This window comes from Cupressus sempervirens, chromosome 6 (assembly GCF_028749045.1).
Source record: "Cupressus sempervirens isolate cs-2001-9-10 chromosome 6, ASM2874904v1, whole genome shotgun sequence".
Taxonomy (NCBI): domain Eukaryota; kingdom Viridiplantae; phylum Streptophyta; class Pinopsida; order Cupressales; family Cupressaceae; genus Cupressus; species Cupressus sempervirens.
In genome coordinates, this window is record NC_143123.1 from 334,421,963 (window position 1) to 334,444,806 (window position 22,844).

The 22,844-nt window shown below is 32.5% G+C and overlaps 1 protein-coding gene across 7 annotated transcripts in view; it reads right to left on the reverse strand.

Moving 5' to 3' along the window:
* Positions 1-5,279, reverse strand: part of LOC149552516 (uncharacterized) — a 34,454-nt gene extending 29,175 nt beyond the window's left edge. For 5 of the 7 annotated variants that reach the window (XM_089788103.1, XM_089788101.1, XM_089788099.1 and 2 more), the window contains exon 1: positions 4,250-5,241. In XM_089788103.1, the coding sequence (XP_089644229.1) occupies positions 4,250-5,023 (774 nt within the window). In that variant the 5' untranslated portion in view covers positions 5,024-5,241. Of the gene's footprint in view, positions 1-4,249 lie in introns of all 7 variants that reach the window. The other 2 variants (XM_089788096.1, XM_089788102.1) reach the window with 2 other exon arrangements.
* Between the last annotated feature and the right edge of the window lie 17,565 nt (positions 5,280-22,844).

Sequence of the window (22,844 nt, forward strand, 5' to 3'; positions counted from 1 at the left end):
AAATCCCAGGCAAAGGTGTACAAAACCATTTGGGTTCGGGCTCTAACTGATATTAAGTATAACTGATCTGAATGTCTCCAATACAACAGATTAATTGTTATATATAATAGAGGATTCTTCTCCAATGCAAACCTGAGAAATGCCCTGATTCCAGCTATAGAAAATAGACAAAATATGGTCAGGGCATACCTCGGCTTAAATTATGAGTGAAATAGAGCATCAAAGATTTAAATAGGTGCAGTTCACTGACTGACATTTTAGTCAAATGACTGCAAATTTGGACTTCAATCCAAGCCTAAATAACAAAATTGATATATCAAGGTAGTCCAAACAAAGAAATAACACAGATTAGTCAAAACCAACACAGATATTAGCACTTTATCATAAGGGAAAGACAAGTGATGACAGATAATGCACTGAGTTAAGCACCAAATCCATGCCATCTTATGCTCGTCTTTCACAGCAACAAAGGCATCGTATTTGCATGCCGAGAAGCAAAGTATTTTGCAATATAGAGACTCCTCCATAAGAGAAAGAAAAGCATCATCCATCGTGTCAATTCAAGGGCTAGCTTAAAATAAAAGGATGTAGTTCATCCAATATCAGTTGCACAGAAGAAGCTAAACGAACATATATTTAAAACACAACTTCAACAGATTAAAGAAAACAGATTAGTTGCTTTCCACATTAACTCTGATTGTGTAACCATATTCTTTGGAAAAACTTAATCATTCACTTACATGAGAAAACTTTATGAACATCTCTCCAATAGGATATAAAACCTTATACATATCATTCTATATCTTCAGATGAAAAAACATTGATGAACTTTTTTTAAAACACAAAATTTCATAAAAAGCATACCCAAAATAAAGCCTTATTGTGTGTTACTTCCCAACAGATCCCGCAATAACTATAGCTTTTTAGTATTGACCATAACCTTTCTTTGCATTCACAACTAAATAGTAAATATGTATATAAATAATATGAACTTCTCTCCAGAAGGATATCAAACCTTATAGGTATCATTACATGCATTACACTAAAAGAAAATCAAAAAATGCCTAGGAAATACAATTTTTCACAAAGAACATAGCCATTCTGAAGCCATCTCATGTGTCTATTCCTAGTAATCATTCCAAAAATATCACTTTCTTCCATTGCCTTTCTCCCCATTCACAAGTAAATCTATATATAAAGTCTTTGAAAAATTTCGTTGTATTCTTCATTCCAATTGCCCCCTATCATATTTTTGAAACAGATTCTATCTTTCATGATAGTATCCAGATCATTAAGCACACTCCCATCACAACCAAGTAGGCCCACAAGTGATTACCTGAGCCAACAGATAAAAGGCATATACCAATAAGGATTTTGTGAGCTGAAATGAAGAGACCAACAATCATAAGCAGCAGCCTCCATCCAACTTTGCTTGCAACGATGTTGCTGCACGATCAGGATCAGACAAATTCAAGGAAAGCATAGCATAGGGACTTTGTAAATAACATCCATGTAGAGCTATTCCAATCACGCATTCCATTTTCATAGTTCCCATTCAAGATTTTTCTTGAAATATGTAAACACCATTACATTGTTTGATATGCCATTTTGAGGGGAAAGAATCATTTAAAAGGATAAAAGGAACATCAGAAAAGAGAAAACCCAATTTTAATAGAAGTATTCTTGCATTATAATTCAATTGTTATAAACAGTCCGCATTTGAAACCCTGCAGGGATACTCCTGCTGCTACGGTAAACTCAACAAAATGTAAACACTGTGGGACAAAGATTAAAAAAACTCAGAATGCATACAAACACACATAGCCTTCTACAGATTAAATATAGAACAAGTTTATATTCCAAAACTGCAAATGCAAAATTAATCATCAACTTGAAAATCTTAGTGCAGGAAACAAGCTCTCTGCTTGCATGCTGAGGGAAAGAACTGTTGATTGTATAAAATCATAACCATGATTATGAAATGCATGTAAACAATAAAGAATTTATTTTCTCAGTTCCGGTGGAAGCTTTATCCAGAAAATTTAAATTTGTCATTTCAAAAAGTAGGATTAATGTCTTCGGGTTGAAAATCAAAGTTACAACCATTTTCCACAAAACCCTACTTTATTAACTGTATATCAACCCCAAAGTCACCTTTTAACTACTCCACATAATGTCCTAAGAAGCACACCCACCCTTTGCACTTTTGATTTGAGATATTTGCAATAACATACAATCTCAAAGCAAAGCAATTACCACATCCTTTCAAAATCAAGCAGATACAATTTTCACCATTTCTTAAATCCCCATGAAATGTGTATTCACAAATGATCCTTACAATATAACCTTGTTTCCTTCCTAAATTAATTTTCTTTTTTCCTTTTCACTCTTAATGTTGCATCCTCAATTCTTCACACATCAAAGCATTTTCTATACATCAATAGCTATCAATTGTGTCTGAGCTTTTCTAATACTGTTAGTGGTTGAATTGTACTTACATTGTATTTTATCCAATCTGCAGCAGAGGATACATATCAACTTGTCTTCTCCCTTTAATGAGTCCTTCGTCCCGATGCTTGAGATAGCATATTGAACTTCCATTGTCAAGCCAAGTCCAAAATAAGCATTGTTTATGTCCTCTTGCTTATTCTAACATATGCTATATATTTTGAAATTGTACACTTCTTTTTATTTCCTTCTCAAGCAAAAATGTATCTACTAGTCTCACAAAACCAAATACCCTTCAGTCTTATTCAATAACCAACAAATACTGCCCTCTTATCGGCCCAAGTAAATAGAAAAGAAAGGATTCATTTCATTCAGGCATGTGAATTCATCCAAGAAAAAATAAACCTACCTAAGACTTTAGTTTCAATATTTATTAAAACGAACATGTTATATCTTTCATCTTCCATGTCACAGCAAGCCCAGAATGAAAGGCTATGCAATCTAAACTACATCTGTTTAAGAGATCATTAATACTGCATGTAAATTTATACAAAATAAAAGCCTACGATTTTAATAAAGTAATCCTTTAACATATTTATCTTTGCATCTTCATGTTTTGTCTTAACATAGAAGTCCAAACAATCTGAACCATTCCTATTTAAAAAATCGTGAATAATATTTGTACCAATACTGTATCAATTCCTAACTGTTCATGTATAGTGGAGTTTATAGTATAAAATAGTCTTTGACAAGATATGAAGAGAAGGTAACACTTTTCATCTCAAAGTAACCCCAAGAAAATGAAATACAATTCAGAGTCTTGCTCCCCTTCTACAAGCATTCCTAATAAAAAATAAATATGGGTAAAAGCTTTTCTTTTCATCTCGAAATAGTTCCAATTTAAAATATACCTCCCCTGCTAAGAGCATTCCTAACAGTAATTACTAAATAAAAAAACCAATCATTCATTTTATATTAAAAGTAAAGAGCAAAAAAATTGGCCATTTCCAGATATTCTTGAACATAAGGCTCCAGGGCACGCATCCCTAATTTACAACTATGATCAAAACAAGAGATCCTCTTCGTTGGAGACTACCATGACCTTGCATAAAAATGAAAAACTAAACTAAAATCCCCCACATTGATCCCTATTCCTAAAATGCACCCCAAGAAATAATCTTGAAGTATAAGGTGCATTTAAGTTGAGCAAAGTGGCTTAATCTTCAATGGAGGGCACTGGAGGCTACAAAGGGTATTGCTATCTGAAATTCCGTGTAGTCATTTGCTTGTGTCTTTGATGCATGATAGACAAGCATACGCAGCTAATTCTGAGAGTAAAACTGAAATATCAGTGTGGCTATTATTTGCAAGAATGTCCAAAAGGAGGATCTACAGTTCAACCCCCTTGCAGCGGATACTACTGTGAGTTCAGAAATAAAGCTAAATCGAGGGGCCTCAGTGACTATGGCGGGTTCTTCGCTAAGGTCGACATTTCCTCCTAAGACACTTCTCGGGTTCAGATTCTCTTCATCTGTGTTCAGCTACATACAGTGAAGTCTTATCACTATTTGAATCATCATTATATTATGTACCGTAACCCTTATTTAACAACGAAAGCTTTCTATCTCAAATCAAAGGAGCCACAAATATTAGCGTTCGTATCACTTTCGAAAATCACAAAAAGGAATTAAAAGATTTTAACTTTCTGAGCAGAAGCCATTCTCAGGCGACATAACGAGAAAGCCATTTACGTCGTGGCATAAAATTAGACATGAGAAACAAAATGGGTATGACATCGTACCTCTTGGGAAATAAACCCACCAATGCTAGTTACATGCAGGCCGGGCTTAGCGTGCCAATGGGGCGGAACCACGACGCTGTCTACTTCTGGGGGCATTGAATCCTCCTCTTTCTTTTCCTGGGGTTTCTCCGAAACAACGACTTCTGCTGCGGTGTGGTTATTTACCGCTTCGACATTGGCTTCAGTGACATTTCCATTGCCATTGATGGAAGCAGGAGCAGTGAGCTCCGAAGCCTCGGACTCGGGAGCAGGGGCAGGGTCCATGGAGACCCCATCGGCAGGGACAGAGACGGGGATCTCGGAGACCTCATCAGCGGGAACAGAGGTAGGGGTCTCGGAGACCTCATCAACAGGAACAGAGGCAGGGGCCACGTTTAACTCATCAACAGGAGGAAGAGCAGGGGCAGGGGCCCCGGAGACCTCTTCAGCAAGAGCAGGGGCCGGGGGTTCGCAAAGCTCTGAAGAAGAAGGGGCCTCCAATGTCGGTGGCTCTGACGTAGAAGCCGCCGGTAGCTCCGAGGCATAGGCCTCAGAGGGCTCGGGAGCAGGAACTTCCTGCTTGCTCAACTCCACGGAATTTACATCTTCCTTGCTTAACTCGGCCACGGAATTTACTTCTTCCTCATCCTTGTCGAGTGCGAACTTTTCTTCCGCAGGAGGAGAGAGCAAGACCTTTTCTGGTTCAGAGTTTTCAGCGGCAGGGATGTCTGGGGGAGATTGCTCTGGTTCCGCAGCGACCACTGGTGATCCTGTAGGGCTTGTGGAATCCTCCATGGCCAGCTTCCGAGTAAGGGTTTTCTCACAGGCGGCTCTGCGATTGCTAGTAGAGCAATACCGCCGTGTCTTGGAATCAAATCAAAGCACAGGGAGGAAATAGATCAGAATTCGATAATCGTATATGATACGCTGGCCTGAATTAGATTTTGGAAGTGGTTTTAGAAGCTCCGCAAGTTATAATATAATGTTTCTGTGTTCCTGTGGTTAGGGTTCGTCACGGATGCTAGTTTCGCCCTCACCTCCTATTAAAGACACGATATTATTATTATTAGTTCCTGTATGCATGCATGTCAATGTAAATAGAATATTAACACTAACCAATCAAATCAAATAAGTTAAAAGATTATATGTAATTTCAAATGTTTATATCTTTTTCTAATTTTTTATTATTTTATAAATCTTATTTTTCATCCATTCTATTGATCCATACTATTTTTGGTGAGGAAAAAAATTAATTTTTTTCAACAAATATACAAATATATTTCATTTGCATTAATGAATGTACTAATTACAACTTTATATTTTCCAAATTGATAAGATTTTATCTTTTCAATCATTTTATCTTCCACCTCACACAACATGTCTAATCAATATTAATTATCACAATCTATTAAATATTTTTAATTTCTTATTTTAAATATATTTATTATTAGTTTTATATTGATGTTTATTTTTGACTATTTGATATAACTTGTTTCTAAAATTTTATGTAATGCATAAGTTCAAATTATACTCTTATATATATCTAACTAATAAATATGTCTTTTTGATTGGAGGTTTTCTTCTCCGTTTTTTCCTACCAATGTTCGTTTGAACGGAAAAAGCTATTGTTACTATTGTTATTAATAAAATTATCATAGCCTTGGCTGTTTACCGATCAAATAAATAAATAAATAAATATGTTTTTTTAATATAATTTCAATATGTTATATCTTTGTATTTGAATGTTTATTTATTTTAAAATATTATTTTTTACTAAAAGTAGTTAAATTATTAATATTATTTTACTTTTATTAAAAAAATTAAACAATATTATTTTTTAATTATATTTTTTTAATAGTATTTGTAATATGTATAATTTATAAGTTTTATAATTTATAAATTATATCATTTATTATTAATAATATTTTTTATTTAAACAATTTATCATTTAGTTTAAATACATTTAAAACTTAAATATATATTTTAATATTAAATTAATAATTATATTTCATATCAAAAAGAAACTAAAAAATAACTAAAAAAATAAATAATTCAATTCTAAAAGATATATAAATTATTATTATGTTTTTATAAATTGTGTATTAAAAATAAATAGTTATATTTTATTTCTTATTTATTACATCATATTTATTCATCAACATCAAATTTATATGTATTACATCTATTTATTATTTACAAATGTATATATTAAATTATATAAAAATTATTTCATAATTAAAAATTACTTAATTTTATGAAAAATTTAGAAATACAAAACATTAAATAGTAAACCTTCTCTAATTGTGTAAAACTAAACAATTAGTTTCACTTATAAAATATTTTTATATTTCAATACATTTCATTTTTTCTTATAGAAATGTGAATTTTAATATAAGAATTAAGTTCTTAGTTTCATTAACTAAAATATAATATATTTTAATTTTTTTTTATAACCATGATTTTATTTTGACTATTTGTTTTATTAAGAAAATTAATTATATTTAATTCTCTCTCCCCCTCTCTCTCACAGACACACAACTTATGTTGGTATCACTCTATCTTACTATTTTATATCTCTTCCTCTTCCTCCTCTATATTATATCTATCATTTTTTTCTCTGCATATATGTTTATGTTGTTATTGTTGTATACTACTATTTATCATTATCTATATCTCTATCATAGTTTTTGTTCAGTGCTAATGATTAAAAATAGTGTGAGTTCCATTTGATAATCAAGATGAGAATAATACATAGTTGGGGGAGTTTTTTCAACTACTTATGGTTCTCTAGTAGCATGCATGGTATGCTTAAACACATAATGTGATACTCCAAATACTTCATCACTTATTCAAGTTCTATAATTCAAATATAGAAATTAAGCATGTAATCAAAAGTGGAAACTATCTATTGAAGAACATGAAAAACTTCTAGAGATAATAAAAGCTAGAGAGGATCATAACAATACAATGTTTGTGGAGCTCTAGTTTACCTATGTACTTATTGTGGAGCTCTAGTTCAACTATGTCTATATAGCTCTTATACTTTCACATTTAATGTTGACAAGATATTTGTTTTATAAATTTGTATACATTGGATCATTTATCTTGGATATGCGAAATTAGACATGTTTCAAGTTGTTTTTATTTAAATTAGACATGGATATCTCATTTAAGACAACCTCTTAAGACGTCCCCTTAAGACAACCTCGTAGGACCTCCCCTTAGGACTACCTATTACCTAACCTCCCCTTAAGACCGCTTATTAGGACATCCCCTTCATACCACCTTTTAGGACCTCTCCTTAAGACAACCCCTTTAGTATTTGTATGTGTTGGTGTAAATAAGTATTTACTTATTACACCTACTTAAGTTTTACTTAGGTTAATGCATTATTTAATTATTTTGCATTTTTTTATTATTATTTTAGGTGAGACACTGAAGAGTTTGTGAACTCTCATTGAGTTACGCAACTCTAATTATGCACATGGTGTCTACAACACAGGAATATGCATCATTCGCTGAGTTGTTGTGATGATAACACAATTTTTCGCACTCCTCATTTAGCACATGTTGTCTACTCCACTGATTTGTGTGCTACACCATTGTAGTCTTATCCTCACATCATTGCACTTAATCCCGTGCTTAATAGAGGATAATCCATATCTAGTAGACATGTGCCTGATTGTATGACATGTCATTGTGCTAACTTCTATGCATTCTAGAAGCTCTTTTGAGGCTTTTATATTCAGGCACTCCTAGTGTACTCTTGCATCAATTATTGAATGAATATCATCATTCTGATCATACTCTGCCTATTTTGGTCTACTGTGTGCTTGTGTTGAGTTCTTTAGTTCTTGGGTGAATTCTGGCCTAAGCCAAATTCTTACATGGTATCAGAGCTGAAGAGATTCTCATCACCTAGCCATTTGAGACTATTCATACTTCAACACCTCGATTCTGAAGGATCCGCAAAAATTGGGAGCGTCTAGAGCCAGATCTGACCTCTCTGTTGCGTTTGGAGCACTGAATCGATGAAGATTGACTATAAATTCGCCTATCTTGGGTGAAAGTTCATCGTGAGGCAAAAAAAATTTGCAAATTGGCACCCAAAGGCACCGATTTGCAAATTGGGTATGATTATTTTCATTGATCTAATTTTATTTTTCGGATCTAAACTATTTATTTCTCTGAAATTATTGGCCTTTTCAGAATTATTTTTCAGATTAAGGTCAGAGAAATTTTTTTAGCAGAATCGGGCTATCAACCCCTGGCCTACTATTTTTGGCAGAATATTTGTTATTATTTCGCAGGTCTTTATTTGTTTTTTGGGCCGAAATTCTACATTATCCGGCCTGCCATCGATCCTGCGAAATCCGACAGATTTAAATCCGACAGTGGCCCATACAGAATTTTCCCTAGCTGAGCGCAGTTTACAATACCGACAGCCGAGAGACCTTTCCCGACCAGCGTTAATTAACCGGTGAGCACTGTCATCTGGCAACAACAAAACTTGCCGGCAACCACGCCCCTTTCTAGCACCTTTCATTGTGTTTGAAACATCTGCGGGCTTCTTCATATAAACTGCGCTTTCCATGCTACACCCACAATGTGGGACTAAAGCAACAAACTGGCATCGGCGAAACCGTATTCTTCGGCACGAGCAAGTTAAATTTCAACATCGGCAACTCTAAATTACGGCCATTTCTGCCTGTTGTTTCCTGCAACCGCCGACGACACATAGCGATATTAGATTCGCCCACCCTGCACACTCATTGGTGACTGTAATCCCAATCAAATTCGACTGAGCACATGTCAATCAGACACGTCAGCCCGCTCATACGCGCTCAATTAGCAAATCGTACTGACACGCAGGTAGGCCACGTCAATTTTTTCATACGAATCTGTACATTCTGTACAGTACGAAAAGTCTGAGTCAGTTGTTGCGTCATCCAAGTGGCCAAAATTTTTGCTGACGTCATCATTTTGCGAGCCTAAAATTGACACTTGTTTGGACGTCAAACCAGCCCATTTTATAATTGCTGCGACAATCGTATGATCGTCAAATTTAACCCAGTCTTTTGCTGGTGCAACCCCTCACCAAATTGATTTTGGTTTTGGCAGTCCGACTTCAAGAGGCCATAACTTGCACATTTGGACTCCAAATCAGGTGCAATTTTTTTAAAATTGGGTAAAATTTTCTAAATTTTTCAATGGTGCAGCTATTTTTTGGTTTTGGTGCACGAATTTTTCAAAATTTGCATTTTTTGGTGATTGTACTGGATAATCCTGCATTTTGCAACTTCAATTGCTCTGTATGAGCACATCTGGAGTCGAAAATAGGTTCTATTTTTTTTGAAAGTGCGTTATTTTTTGTCTACTTTCCAGATCTGGCATTAGATTGTAATGTTGTGTGGACAAAATTGTCACTTTTAGCATAGGGTTTTTCTTTGCTTTGTAATGCTTCAGAATTGTAGCGCATTGTAAAGTTTTAGATTTGTACTCTATCAAGAGGTTGTAACAAGCAAAATCAGAAGTCCACAAAGGCCAAAATTGGCAAGTGGCCCATTATAATCACACTACTGATAAAGTGCCCAAAGCATCTATTTTTGGGGGGTTTCTTGATTTAGTGAAAAGGGGGGGTGTTCTTAGTGTTGTGTTCTCTCTTTTCTGCAATTTTCTTTCATTTTTTGCATTATGGAAAACTTTAAGTTTCCTAAATTAACTCCTCATAACTATGTTTCATGGTCAATCAAAATGTTGTATCACTTAATGCATAATGGAGTTTCACAATATGTAAATGGTACTCTTCCTAAACCAGCAGGTGGTAATATATCAATAAGTGAAATTTCAGATTGGGTAGCCATGGATAGAAAAGCCCTAGGTGATATATGTTTGGGGGTAGATGATAAAATCATGTATCAAATCAAAAAATGTACAACATCCAAGGAAGCTTGGGATACCCTCGAACGCCTATATGGTAAAGTGTCTGAAGAAGATGTGTTCAAAATAGAAGATGAGCTAGTTTCCTTAGATCCTAAGTCATATGACTCCATACAGGACTTCATCATCAAGGTGAATGAATTAAGGACAAAGCTTACTGATTGTGAAAATTCTATCAAAGATGACAGACTGATCTATCTCATCCATAACAAGCTGCCATTTGAATATTCCACCTTTGTATCTTCTTTTAACACCTCAAAGACTACCTTAGGGTCTGCCTACAAGAAAGTCACTTTTGATGAATATGCTAAACGGTTGGATGATGAAGAAAAGAAGTTGAAAACAATGGGGATTCTCAAATCACCTAAGTCCAAAGCATTGGTGGGCAATGAGGGTTCACAACATTCAGCTGGACAGTCTTCAAACAAAGGAAAGGGTAAGAAGAAGTTGAAGAAAGATAAATCTGAGAATGCAGAAAAGACAACACCTCAATCTAATCAACAAGGCAAGTCCTCGAATTCCAACAAGAAAGGGGACAATAATAAGGAGAAGAAGAAGTGTGCTTATTGCAAGAAAACGGGTCATGAAGAGCATGAGTGCTATCGCAAACAGATTGATGAATTGACAAACATCATGAAGAAGCATAATGTTCTATTTCCTAATGCTTACAAGGAGAAGGGATCTTCTTCTGAATCAAAGGGCAAAGGGCAAGCATTCACGGCAAATGCAAACTCTTCTAAGGAATGGATATTTGACTCAAGTGCCTCATATCATATGGGTTCTTCAAAGGAGGATTTTTCTTCATTGAATCACTCAAGGGTACCGCACATCTTCATGGGGAATGATAGCAAAATGGAAGTTGAAGGAAAAGGAATCGTGGAAATGGAAAATGGAGAGTTTCAAGAGGTTCTCTATGTTCCAAACCTAAGTTCGAATCTCCTCTCAATCTACCAAGTCACTCACTTTGGAGATGGACATAGAGTTGAGTTCCTTCCTGACTCAATAAAAGTGCACAGTCTTAAAGACAATTCCTTGGTTGCAGTGGGGAAAGTGAATGATCACAAGAGGTTGTACTCTTTCTTGCATTTTGTACCCAAGTCTCCTTCAAAAGCCTTGTTAACTCAATCAAATTCAAACATGCAATTATGGCATGAGCGGTATGGTCATCTTGACTACCGCTATCTTCAGCAACTTTGCACATACCAAATGGTCAAAGGTCTACCTCAAATCAACTTTTCTAAGGGTAAGTGTTCATTAGATTCAATGGATATGCATCCAGAGGGGAAGTTACAAAGAGGGAAGTCTTCTAGAGCAACAAGTGTTCTTCAAATGGTTCACATGGTATTAGCAGGTCCTTTTGCATTCAGCCAGGGTCGCTACATACTCACCTTAGTTGATGACTTTTCAAAGTTCACTTGGGTCTACTTTCTGCGTAGTAAGGGTGAAGTTTTGGATGCATTTCTTGACTTCAAGGCTCATGTAGAATGGACATCCAATAAAGCCATCAAAGTACTCCGCATGGACATTGGTAACATGGATGTGAACAGAAGACTTAGGGATTTTTGCAAACATGAGGGGATTGATCTTCAGACTCCTTCAACATTCAGTCCGCATAAGACAGATGTTGCAGGATTGAGGATTAGAACTCTTAAGTCTGTGGCAAGTTGCATGATTCATGCCAAGTCTCTAGATCCATCATTAGAAGTCGAAGCAATTTCCAGTGCCACTCACATTCTTAATCGTTCTCCTCATCTAGCCTTAGATGGCAAAACACCTTTTGAGGCTTAGTGTGGCAAAAAACCTATTGTGACACACTTCAGAGTCTTCGGTTGTCCTGCATGGGCAAACAGATCTTACAGGGGTCGCAAGGCACAGACATCTCGGCCTTGTACTTTCATTGGTTATGAAGATGGTGTGAAGGCATACAAACTTTTAGATCCTGAGACACATCAGATATTTGTGGAGAAGGATGTACATTTTGAGGAAAGTTCTCCAAGGTTATCATCTACTCCTCTTCACCGATCATACAGTGTGGATACTGATAGTGACACCAACGATAGTGCTTCAACAGATTCAAAAACGTAGAGTTCTGTCGACAGATACAGTGAGAGGTCACTTCGTTAGTTCAGTCTGCATGCATACATCGCCACAATGATAGGTCCAGAACAACAGGGTACATTCAATCTTCCAAATACAGGTTCAGTGATAAATTTGGGGGACAGTATTGATGATTTGCCTCTTTTTCTTGATGTAGAATTACCTTCTTCAATTTTTATGAGAGCTCCATCAGACTCTCTTGTTCATCCTCTACATGATCAATCATCACAGGTTGAAGTGATTGTGGATACTCATGACCAACAGTTGCAGCAGGGTTCTTCATCAATTGTAGGGACAGACAGTTCTTTGGGATAGATTCTTTAGCCAGTTGAGCAGGTTTCAGAGACATCACTTATCCATGGGATTCTTTCCACACACAGCGGAAGCGTCTCATTTGTACCCTTGGCATTGTTTCTTCCTAAGGGGAGGAACACCATTCTACAGTCTTGGATCAGCTTCTTCATCGGAGCATTCACTGTTTGACATTCTTCTTTAGGGGGGGAAGCCCATCTTGTCTCTCTTCCTTTTCTCATCATTCTTTTATGTATATATTGGATGTATGTCGTAATGGGGGGGTCTTGATTACTCCATCCATCAATGCATCCTATTTATCTCTCTTTTTGGGGGAGGGTTTTTCCCATGAGGTTTTCCCTCTTTCCTTGCTTTATGGGAGATTTGCATATCATTATGTACATGGGTACCTAACATGGCCTAGTAGTCGGGACCCATATTGCATTTCATCCTAGATTGCGTAAGCTTAAGGGCATTCCCCTAACTTGCACTTAAGGGGGGGGTGTTGGTGTAAATAAGTATTTACTTATTACACTTACTTAAGTTTTACTTAGGTTAATGCAATTTAATTATTTTGCATTATTTTATTATTATTTTAGGTGAGACACTTAGGAGTTTGTGAACTCTCATTGAGTTAGGCAACTCTAATTATGCACATGGTGTCTACAACACAGGAGTATGCATCATTCACTGAGTTGTTGTGATGACAACACAGTTTTCCACACTCCTCATTTAGCACATGTTGTCTACTCCACTGATTTGCGTGCTACACCATTGTAGTCTTATCCTCACATCATCACACTTAATCCCGTGCTTAATGGAGGATAATCCATATCTGGTGGACATGTGCTTGGCTGTATGACATGTCATGGTGCTGACTTCTATACATTCTAGAAGCTCTCTTGAGGCCTTTATATTCAGGCACTTCTAGTGTACTCTTGCATTAATTATTGAATGAATATCATCATTCTGATCATACTCTGCCTGTTTTGATCTACTGTGTGCTTGTGTTGAGTTCTTTAGTTCTTGGGTGAATTCTGACCTAAGCCAAATTCTTACAGTATGTATTTCAATACATTGTTTATGTTTTCTTATGATTGTTAATGCTCTTATGTATTTATGTATATAATCTCTATGTTCTTATATGTATTAACTTTTATTAATTAAATGTTGTAACATGCATTCTTTATGTCATACTCTTTATATGTTCTTATCTATATGTTTTTATGTTCTTATCAATAACATGTACATAAACATTAATAAAAATATGAATATTGAAAATATTTATTACATTCTTTATGTTGTATGTATTATTTGTGTTCTTATATGTATTAAATTTAGTGATTAAATGTTGTAGTTCACATCATGTATTCTTTACTAGTACTCTTTATGTTCTTAAATGTGTATGAACTATAATAGCATGTATTACATTTTTTATGTTTGTATGTATTCTTTGCATCCTTATATGTATTAAATTTAGTGATTAAATGATGTAGTTCACATCATGTATTCTTTAGTACTAATACTCTTTATGTTCTAATTTAAGACAACCTCTTAGGACCTCTCCTTAGGACTACCTATTACCTAACCTCCCCTTAAGACCACCTATTAGGACATCCCCTTAGTACCACCTTTTAGGACCTCTCCTTGAGACAACCCCTTTAGTATTTGTATGTATTTATATACATTGTTTATGTTTTCTTATGATTGTTAATGCTCTTATGTATTTATGTATATAATATTTATGTTCTTATATGTATTAACTTTTATTAATTAAATGTTGTAACATGCATTCTTTAGGTCTTACTCTTTATATGTTCTTATGTACATGTATATATTATATTCTTACCTGTGCATTAATCTACATTCTTATATATGTATAATTTAGGATCTCCCCTTAAGACATGTCATTAAATATAGTTAATTATACTTAGATTAAGGCATTAAAAACAATAACATATACATAAACATGAATATTGAAAACATACATGTCTACCTTTAACATGAATATATATACATACATCTATGAAATAAAAAATACATTTTAATCTACATTCTTATGTATAATTTAGGATCTCCCCTTAAGACATGTCATTAAATATAGTTAATTACACATAGATTAAGGCATTAAGATGAATAACATATACAGAAACATAAATAAAACATACATAAACATAAAAGATTAAGACATTAAAAGATCAATTTAACATGTACATAAGACATTAACTAGTACTCTTTATGTTCTTAAATATGTATTAAATTTATTGATTAAATATTGTAACAAATACATTACAAAATAACACATGATCTATGAAATAAAAATATGAATATTGAAAACATACATACATTCAACATGAACATAATATGTACATCTATGTAAAATAACACATCTATGAAATAATGTATGTACCCATGTAAAATGTATCCAAAATACCATATAAAATGTCTCCAAAATACCACATCAAATGTCTCTAAAATACCACATGTATCAAATGTATTTGAAATAACATGTACATCCATATATAAGTATCTGAAATAAGACATGTATCTAAAATAATATACATATCCATGTAAAAGTATCTGAAATAACAAATGTATCTGAAATAAAATACATCTCCATATATATAATATCCCAACATCAATGAAATAGACATGTGTAAACTAAGATCAACCACATCCCCCTCCTGATCCCTAACCTCAAAAGGCTCTATGATTTGGATCTGAACCCTATGTTAAATGAAAGAAATTTGTAAAATTATAAAATTATAATGTATACGTGCATGTATTATATCACACACACACACACACACACACACACACACACACGCACACACACACACACACGTGACTCATGTCGTGTAGGATCTGTCAAGGTTTGAAGATCTCCAAAACACAACAGACTATCACTAAGACCCTATAGAACACACATTTACATGTACACAAGTTAAATTGAATACATATAAAAGATCTTGAGTGCGCTAAACAAATTGTATACATGTGCAAATTATAGTAACAAATAAATATAAACATATATAAATTTATAATATTTACTATAGCATCATGTAATGCTCTGCCAATCTAACCTCTACAACCATTATGCGTTAGGCACGAACTATGACGCATTGCGTCTCTTGTTATTAGTTCCTGCCATTGCATCTGTTGGGTGCAATTAAAACTTTATAAACAACCAATCACGTGAAAGAATTTTTTCAACTAACATGTATTTATTATAGTTCATACATTTATCTATGATTTTAAAATATGAAAAAAGCTAATTATCTTTATTGCGATTGGTTGGGAGTAAAAATAGTAAGAAGTAAATTAATTTTCATTACATATAAATATAGATTTTTCAAACACTCTACAAATAAATACATTGATTTATAAGAATCTATCAATGCATTAATTACAACTTTATCTTTTCACATCTGTGACAAGTGGATGAACTTTTTAAAAAACAATCATTTTTATCTTCCACCTCACAAATGAATGTCTAATCAAAAAAAAATTCACTATCTATTTTTCTTCCCAAGTTCAAATATAGAGTTAAATATTATATATTTTATATTTGAATTTCTAATTTTTTTTAAAATGATTTTTTAATAGAAGTAGTTAAATTATTACTATTATTTTACTTTCATAAAAACAAATTAAACAATATTATTTTTAAATTATATTTTATAATAGTGTTTGTAATATGTATAATCAATAAATTTTACAATTAAAAATTTTCATTTATTATTATTGTTATTATTATTTTTTATTTAAACAATTTATCATATAGTTTCAATATATTTTAAACTTAAATATATTTTAATATTAAATTAATAATTATATTTTATATTTAAAAAGCATGCTAAAGGAAATAACCACAAAAAAAAAAAATCAACTTTAAAAGATATATTCCACAAAAAAGAAATAATTCAATTCTAAAAGATATATAAATTATTATTAAGTTTTTATAAACTATGTATTAAAATTAAATAGTCATATTCTATTTCTTATTTATTACATCGTATTTATTCATCAACATCGAATTTATATATATCATGTCTATTTATTATTTACAAATGTACATATTAAATTATATAGATATTATTTCATAATTAAAAATTACTTTATTTTATGAAAAAATTGGAAATACAAAACATTAAATAGTAAACCTTCTTTAATTGTGTAAAATTAAACAATTATTAGTTTTACTCATAAAATCTTATTATATTTCAATACATTTCATTTTTTCTCAAATGTGAGTTTTCATATAAAAATTAAATTCTTAGTTTCATTAATTAAAATATAATATATTTTGATATTTTATTATAACTATGATTTTATTTTGACTATTTGTTTTATTAAGAAAAATAATTGTATTTAATTCTCTCTCTCACACACAAAACTTATGTTGGTATCACTCTATCTTACTATTTTATCTCTATTCTTCTTCCTCCTCTATATTATTAATCATTTTTTCCTCTGCATACATGTTTATGTTGTTATTGCTCCATACAACTATTTGTCTCTATCTATATCTATATCCTAATTTTTGTCCAGTGCCAATGATAGGTGCAAATTTGTCTAAAGCATATGTATTGATCGTAGTATGATATTAAGTACTTAGTGCCATATTAGAGACTTTGGCCTCTTATTCTTGGGCTTAAATGCCCAAAGATATAATAATATAAGATAGAAACTTAACAACAAAATATGAGCCATTCTATCAGATCACAAGTGCATTTCTAGGCAAAAATTAATGCATTCGCAGTGCTAATTTAGAGCTATTTTGTAATGCCCCACCAAGGGATCCAAAAGAATCAACCTAAAGTTTTACCAAGTTTGCTAAACATTTTATTTATTTTTTAGAACAAGAAAGATAGATCATTCACATCAAACACATAGTAGTGGAAGCAATAACATACAATCAAATGTAAACATACATAACAGGTTACATTCCTTAAGGATCCCATGACGTTGAGTCACATTTAAATTTAATTAATTCTAAGTCTAACAACTACCACATCCACATGAAAGAATAATGAAAAGTCCAATGTCCATAATATACATTTGTTTTGAATGCCTCTTAGCAAATTAAATCCGGAATGCTCAATCATCCACTGTACATGTCACAGGGTATGAAAGGCTTAAAAGAATATACATATATAAAAATAAAGATACATCATCCTCAAATCCGTGGCATAAAGTACAGTAAAATAAATGAAACTAATAACATACATGATACAACTATCCATCATAAAGATATAACATCATAAAACACAACTAACTAAATGTGTGGTTCCTCCCAACCATCAATAGCATCATTAGACCATCGTGGGCCCTAGCCATCCCCCACCCGTAACATCCCAAGCCACCGAAGAGATCATCGATAATATCATAATAGGGATGTCACACCTAAACATGCTACAACATATACATAAAGAAATCTAACATGCTATAATAAAGCATAAGTAAACAACATCATCTAAACATGATAAACAAGTATACCAAGAAGCTCTAGCCATGGTGACTACAAACGGATCTCAAATGATAAGAGTGAAAAGCACTACCACCCGACCGCGTGGAACCTAAATGGTCCACTCCCACTGCGCTGAGGAGATAATCTCAAATCCCAAATAGGATATCAAATCACATAAAACAAATACTCTCTAAGATCAGGAAATCCTAAAAGTATACTAACTCAAGGGTTCCAACACATGGATCGACATTTAGACCCAGAGGCACCACACAGACACGTAGGAAACCTACTATGCAAGCGGGAAAGTGTCATCGCATGAATCGCGTTGGAAGTTACCCGAGCAATCCCCTAGGAATCTCGGGTCCCCTGTGTTCCTGTGGCCACTATGTACTGACGAGGCATACTACGGAATGCAAGGTCGCAACCAAATGTTCTCTCTACCCCATCCTAGTCTGTACTAGCACTCAAGGCATGGGAGAGAACATACAATTATCTTATTAGGTTCATTTTAATCCCCATTTAGTGTAAATGTTATCACTTATTAAAAAAACTTACACTGGGTTTCTCCAGGCAGCCTCTTAGGGCCCTAACCCCCATTGCAAGCCACTTCCCGACACTACACATAGATAACCTACCCTAGGCTCATGAAATCTCAAATCAAAGAATCATAATAAAATCACCTCAGTCCTATATAAGCGACTAAAAACATCATAAATATAGTCCATAATAACCACATCAGTTCTCCATGGGCAACTGAATAGCATCAAATAATAATCATAATGATCACAACAGATCTCTAGCAACATCTGAAGGCATCCATGATAAATCATAATATCCAATGGTTCTCCAACGAGCAACCAGAAAGTATCCCAATAATAAATCAAAATAATGATCGAAGACTCCAAAGTGGACAAGTCAAAACATGTCACAACATGACAGCATCGAGAACAAATCATCCAAAACATCCCAGTCCTCTCAAAGTGACTAGAAAGTAACTCAAGTATAATTGAACAATGACTCAAAAATGGTTATCAAATATAATTGATCGAAACTCGAAAATGGTTAAGTCAGGTATCTCATAAACATACACCTTAGCTTCACACAAAGAAACTGGAAAGCAATAACAACCAGTAAATACAACATGTCATAGAGCATACTAATCACATTACCATGGTTGAGTAAAAAAGATCGAGAACAAATCATCATATCATCACAATTGAATAATCCCCGAGCCTCTGGTAACAACCTAAACTGGTCAATATCTAAACAACCCCAAAAAACCCAAAACATAGATAGCATAAACAAACAGTACAGAGAAACATAATAGTCTTATAGTTTGGGTTTGGTTTGTAATACACAGTGGAGTTAAATAATAATATAACAATCTTTATGTTTTCAATGTAAATTTTCAAATTTATAAATTTAATACTTAACCCCTTACTATTTCACCCATTCCTGCATTTATAATTACAAGTCATAAGATGGCTTAAAAGTAATAATAATCATTAATTAATAATTTATTGATATTAAATTCAATACTTCCAATTCCATTAATAATTGAATTATTAAATAATAAATATAACTAACATTATTAATTGATATTTATTATTAATTCAATCTTATTTTAATAATCATTTACATTATCTAAGTTATAAAAATAACCATTATTGATTAGAATAATTACGTTTTTATTAAAATCAATAATAAATTGTTATTATTATTATTATTTTATTAAATAATAAATATAATTATGATATTTATTATTTATTCTAGTTATAAGTCCCAATACCAATTTACCTTGCTAAATTAATAATTAAATAATTATCAATATCTATTAACAAAATTCTTAATATTTAGTAATAGCTAATTATTAATTAATTAGTAATTAATAATTAAAATTACGATTAAAATTCCTTTAATAAATAGTATTTACTAATTATTAATTAATAAAATTACTTATTAAAAACTAATAATAAAATTACCAATTAAAAATTATTAACAATTATAAAATTTAAAACAACTAAATTAATATATATATCTCAAACTTTATTAAAATAAAATTATAAATAATTAATAAACTTAAAATAAACTAATTAATACATATCAAATGAAAATCGCATAACAAACTACTTACATTGCAAAAAGTGCTCTTAATAAAGTTTTTATTTAAAAAAATGTTTTGAAGCGATTTTCATATCGCTATGTGCACTTATGAGAGCAGCGCACGGCTGCTGACACAGTCGTCCTACGTCAGCAGGTACGACTGCGTACAGCAGTCGGCCTGCTACAATAACTAATGTCGTGGGTTGGGGTACTTGCCCCCCCCCCCCCCACCACCAATTAATTTATATATATATATATATATTTATTTATTTTTTCAATTTATGTTTATACTTTTAACTTATTAAATTTTAAAATTTGTTTTAACAATTCCATTGAAAGTTTAACATTATATATGTATTTTAATTTTAATTTTATAAAAATTTAATAAAATTAATTCAAACATTATTCTTTTATTGTATATATATTTATATAATTTTCTTTTTAATATATATATATTTTTAAAATTTGCTTTCATCAATATTCTGATAGAGAAGATATTTTTAACCATCTGAATATTCAATCTAAATTTTCATTTAATTTAAAATTCAACCCTTCCCCGATTGAATCTGGATTCCTTTAAGCTAGAAGATGAGGGTTTCCAATAGATTTATCTTTCTTCTAATCATATTATAATAATACACCTAGCGTAAATTCAGAACCAGAGAACAAAAGATTCACGCAATGAAATCCAAAGACTTGATTTTTATTTTTTTTAAACAATCACAACGAAGACAAGAATCTCAAATTGCATAATTTAACTAGTGATCAAGCACAAGACCCTACCTGAACTTGATGCTAACACAAAACCAACCGATAATTGTGAGAAGATTCGCTTCCAATATTTGAGTCCAATTTGTCTCTAAAATTCATCTCCAAAATTCGTTCTCAAGATTCGTCTCCAAATCTGTGTCCCTTGAAAATGAACCTTCTCCTTGTGATAAAAGGGTTCTCTCTCCTTAAATCAGGGAACTAACTATATGTTTATCGGGGAGAACTCCGTGCTAACAAGACTCAACTCTAAAATTAGCTTTTATTAATCTATCTTTTTATCTTGCATTAATCTTTTTCATGCACGTTAAATGAATTTTTACATAACCTTATTTAATTTTCCACTTGACTTCGTTTTTAATCGATTTATTAATTTCAATCTCATGCGCACTTAATGCAATTTAAAATATCTTTATTAAGTTCACAGGTTTTATCTTTTTAATTAGTTTCTTCTATTTTAAAGTCATGCACGCATCATGCAATCTAAAATCTTTTATTAAATAATTATATTTTTCACTTTTTAAATTATTTTAGAAACTTAATTGATAAAATATTTATTAACTCAAATAATAACAATATTCAGCATTTATTTAGAAATGAACTCTAAATATATTATTACTAAATTAACTAAATATTATCACATTCTAAATTTATATTTAAAACTTTTATCTCCAAAATTTAATTCCTTTTATTTAATTAATTTCTTAATTAATTAAATATAATTAAATATTAACGTATCATAATAATTTTCCATTAAATTAAATCATTAATTAATCTTTTAATTAGACTTAATTAATAGAAAATACATGAAAGACTCATAAAACAACATACAAAAATCCATCATAGAAAAACACATACCAAATCAAACAAAAGGTTTAGAATCACGAATTAACGTCATTCGACGCATTCGGAGTGTACTGACTCAAATACTTGTCCTAATTTTCAATTAGGACAAATGGCTCAAAGGGTTAGGATTTGGACTCAAGAATTTATCTCCCCTCTCTTACCATTGAGATAATGCGATAGGGTACGCTCATCTGGGAATTCAGGGAAGTCGATACCTAGTACCTGCAACCTGTATAAAATCCATGCATGTACAAGCACAATATATGCTAAGCTAAACAAGCAATGGCAGGAAGTGGTGCATCGTGTAGATCCCGACTAGTAGGTGACTGTGACTCCCTTCCTTAATGATGCAGAGCACCCTCGCTATAAATGGATAGTTAAGTCTAGTTAGTGAGTTTTAATTGAATTCTAATTTTAATTATGCTTAGTTGTGTTGAGATGAGTTAGTTAATCTCATAAGTTTATTTGTTTGTAATAAAGGACTTGTCATAGTCCATTTTGTTTGTCATAGTCCACATTTCCTAGGTTGTGAACAATTTAGTATTTTGCAAGGATACTTAGCATTTTGAAAGGATAAGAGGAGTTGGTTATTGTAGAAACACGTGCTAAGGCTTATATAAGTCAAAGAATGCTTTGTTCATTCGTTGGTTGGCATTAATGAGGAAATCCATCATTGAAAGTACAAAAAAAGTGTTGTTACAGCTTGTTTTCTGAGTTTTTTATGAGTTTTGATGTATTGTAAGGATAGTGTACTGATGCTTTTCAATTTCTTGTTGTAATATTTAATTAGTTCTCTGAATTACCTTTCATTTGCACTTGGTCTCATGCTTTGAATCGATATTGTTGAGAAGTTATAAGCAAATTACTATCAACTAGTCTAGAATCTTGATTTTCAGCATTGCCAGGCAAAAAGAGGACTCTATTGCCACTTGTCATGATTGAAAATTCCTGATATCTGGTGGGAAGTGGTAATGGAGGTTGTATATTGTATTATATTCTTCATTTTGTTTCTACAAAGCTTTCAAACTAAGTTATGGTGATGCCCTAGGCTGATCCCTGTGGTTGGATGAGCCTTCAGAGAGGGAAAATCTGTTTGGTTTA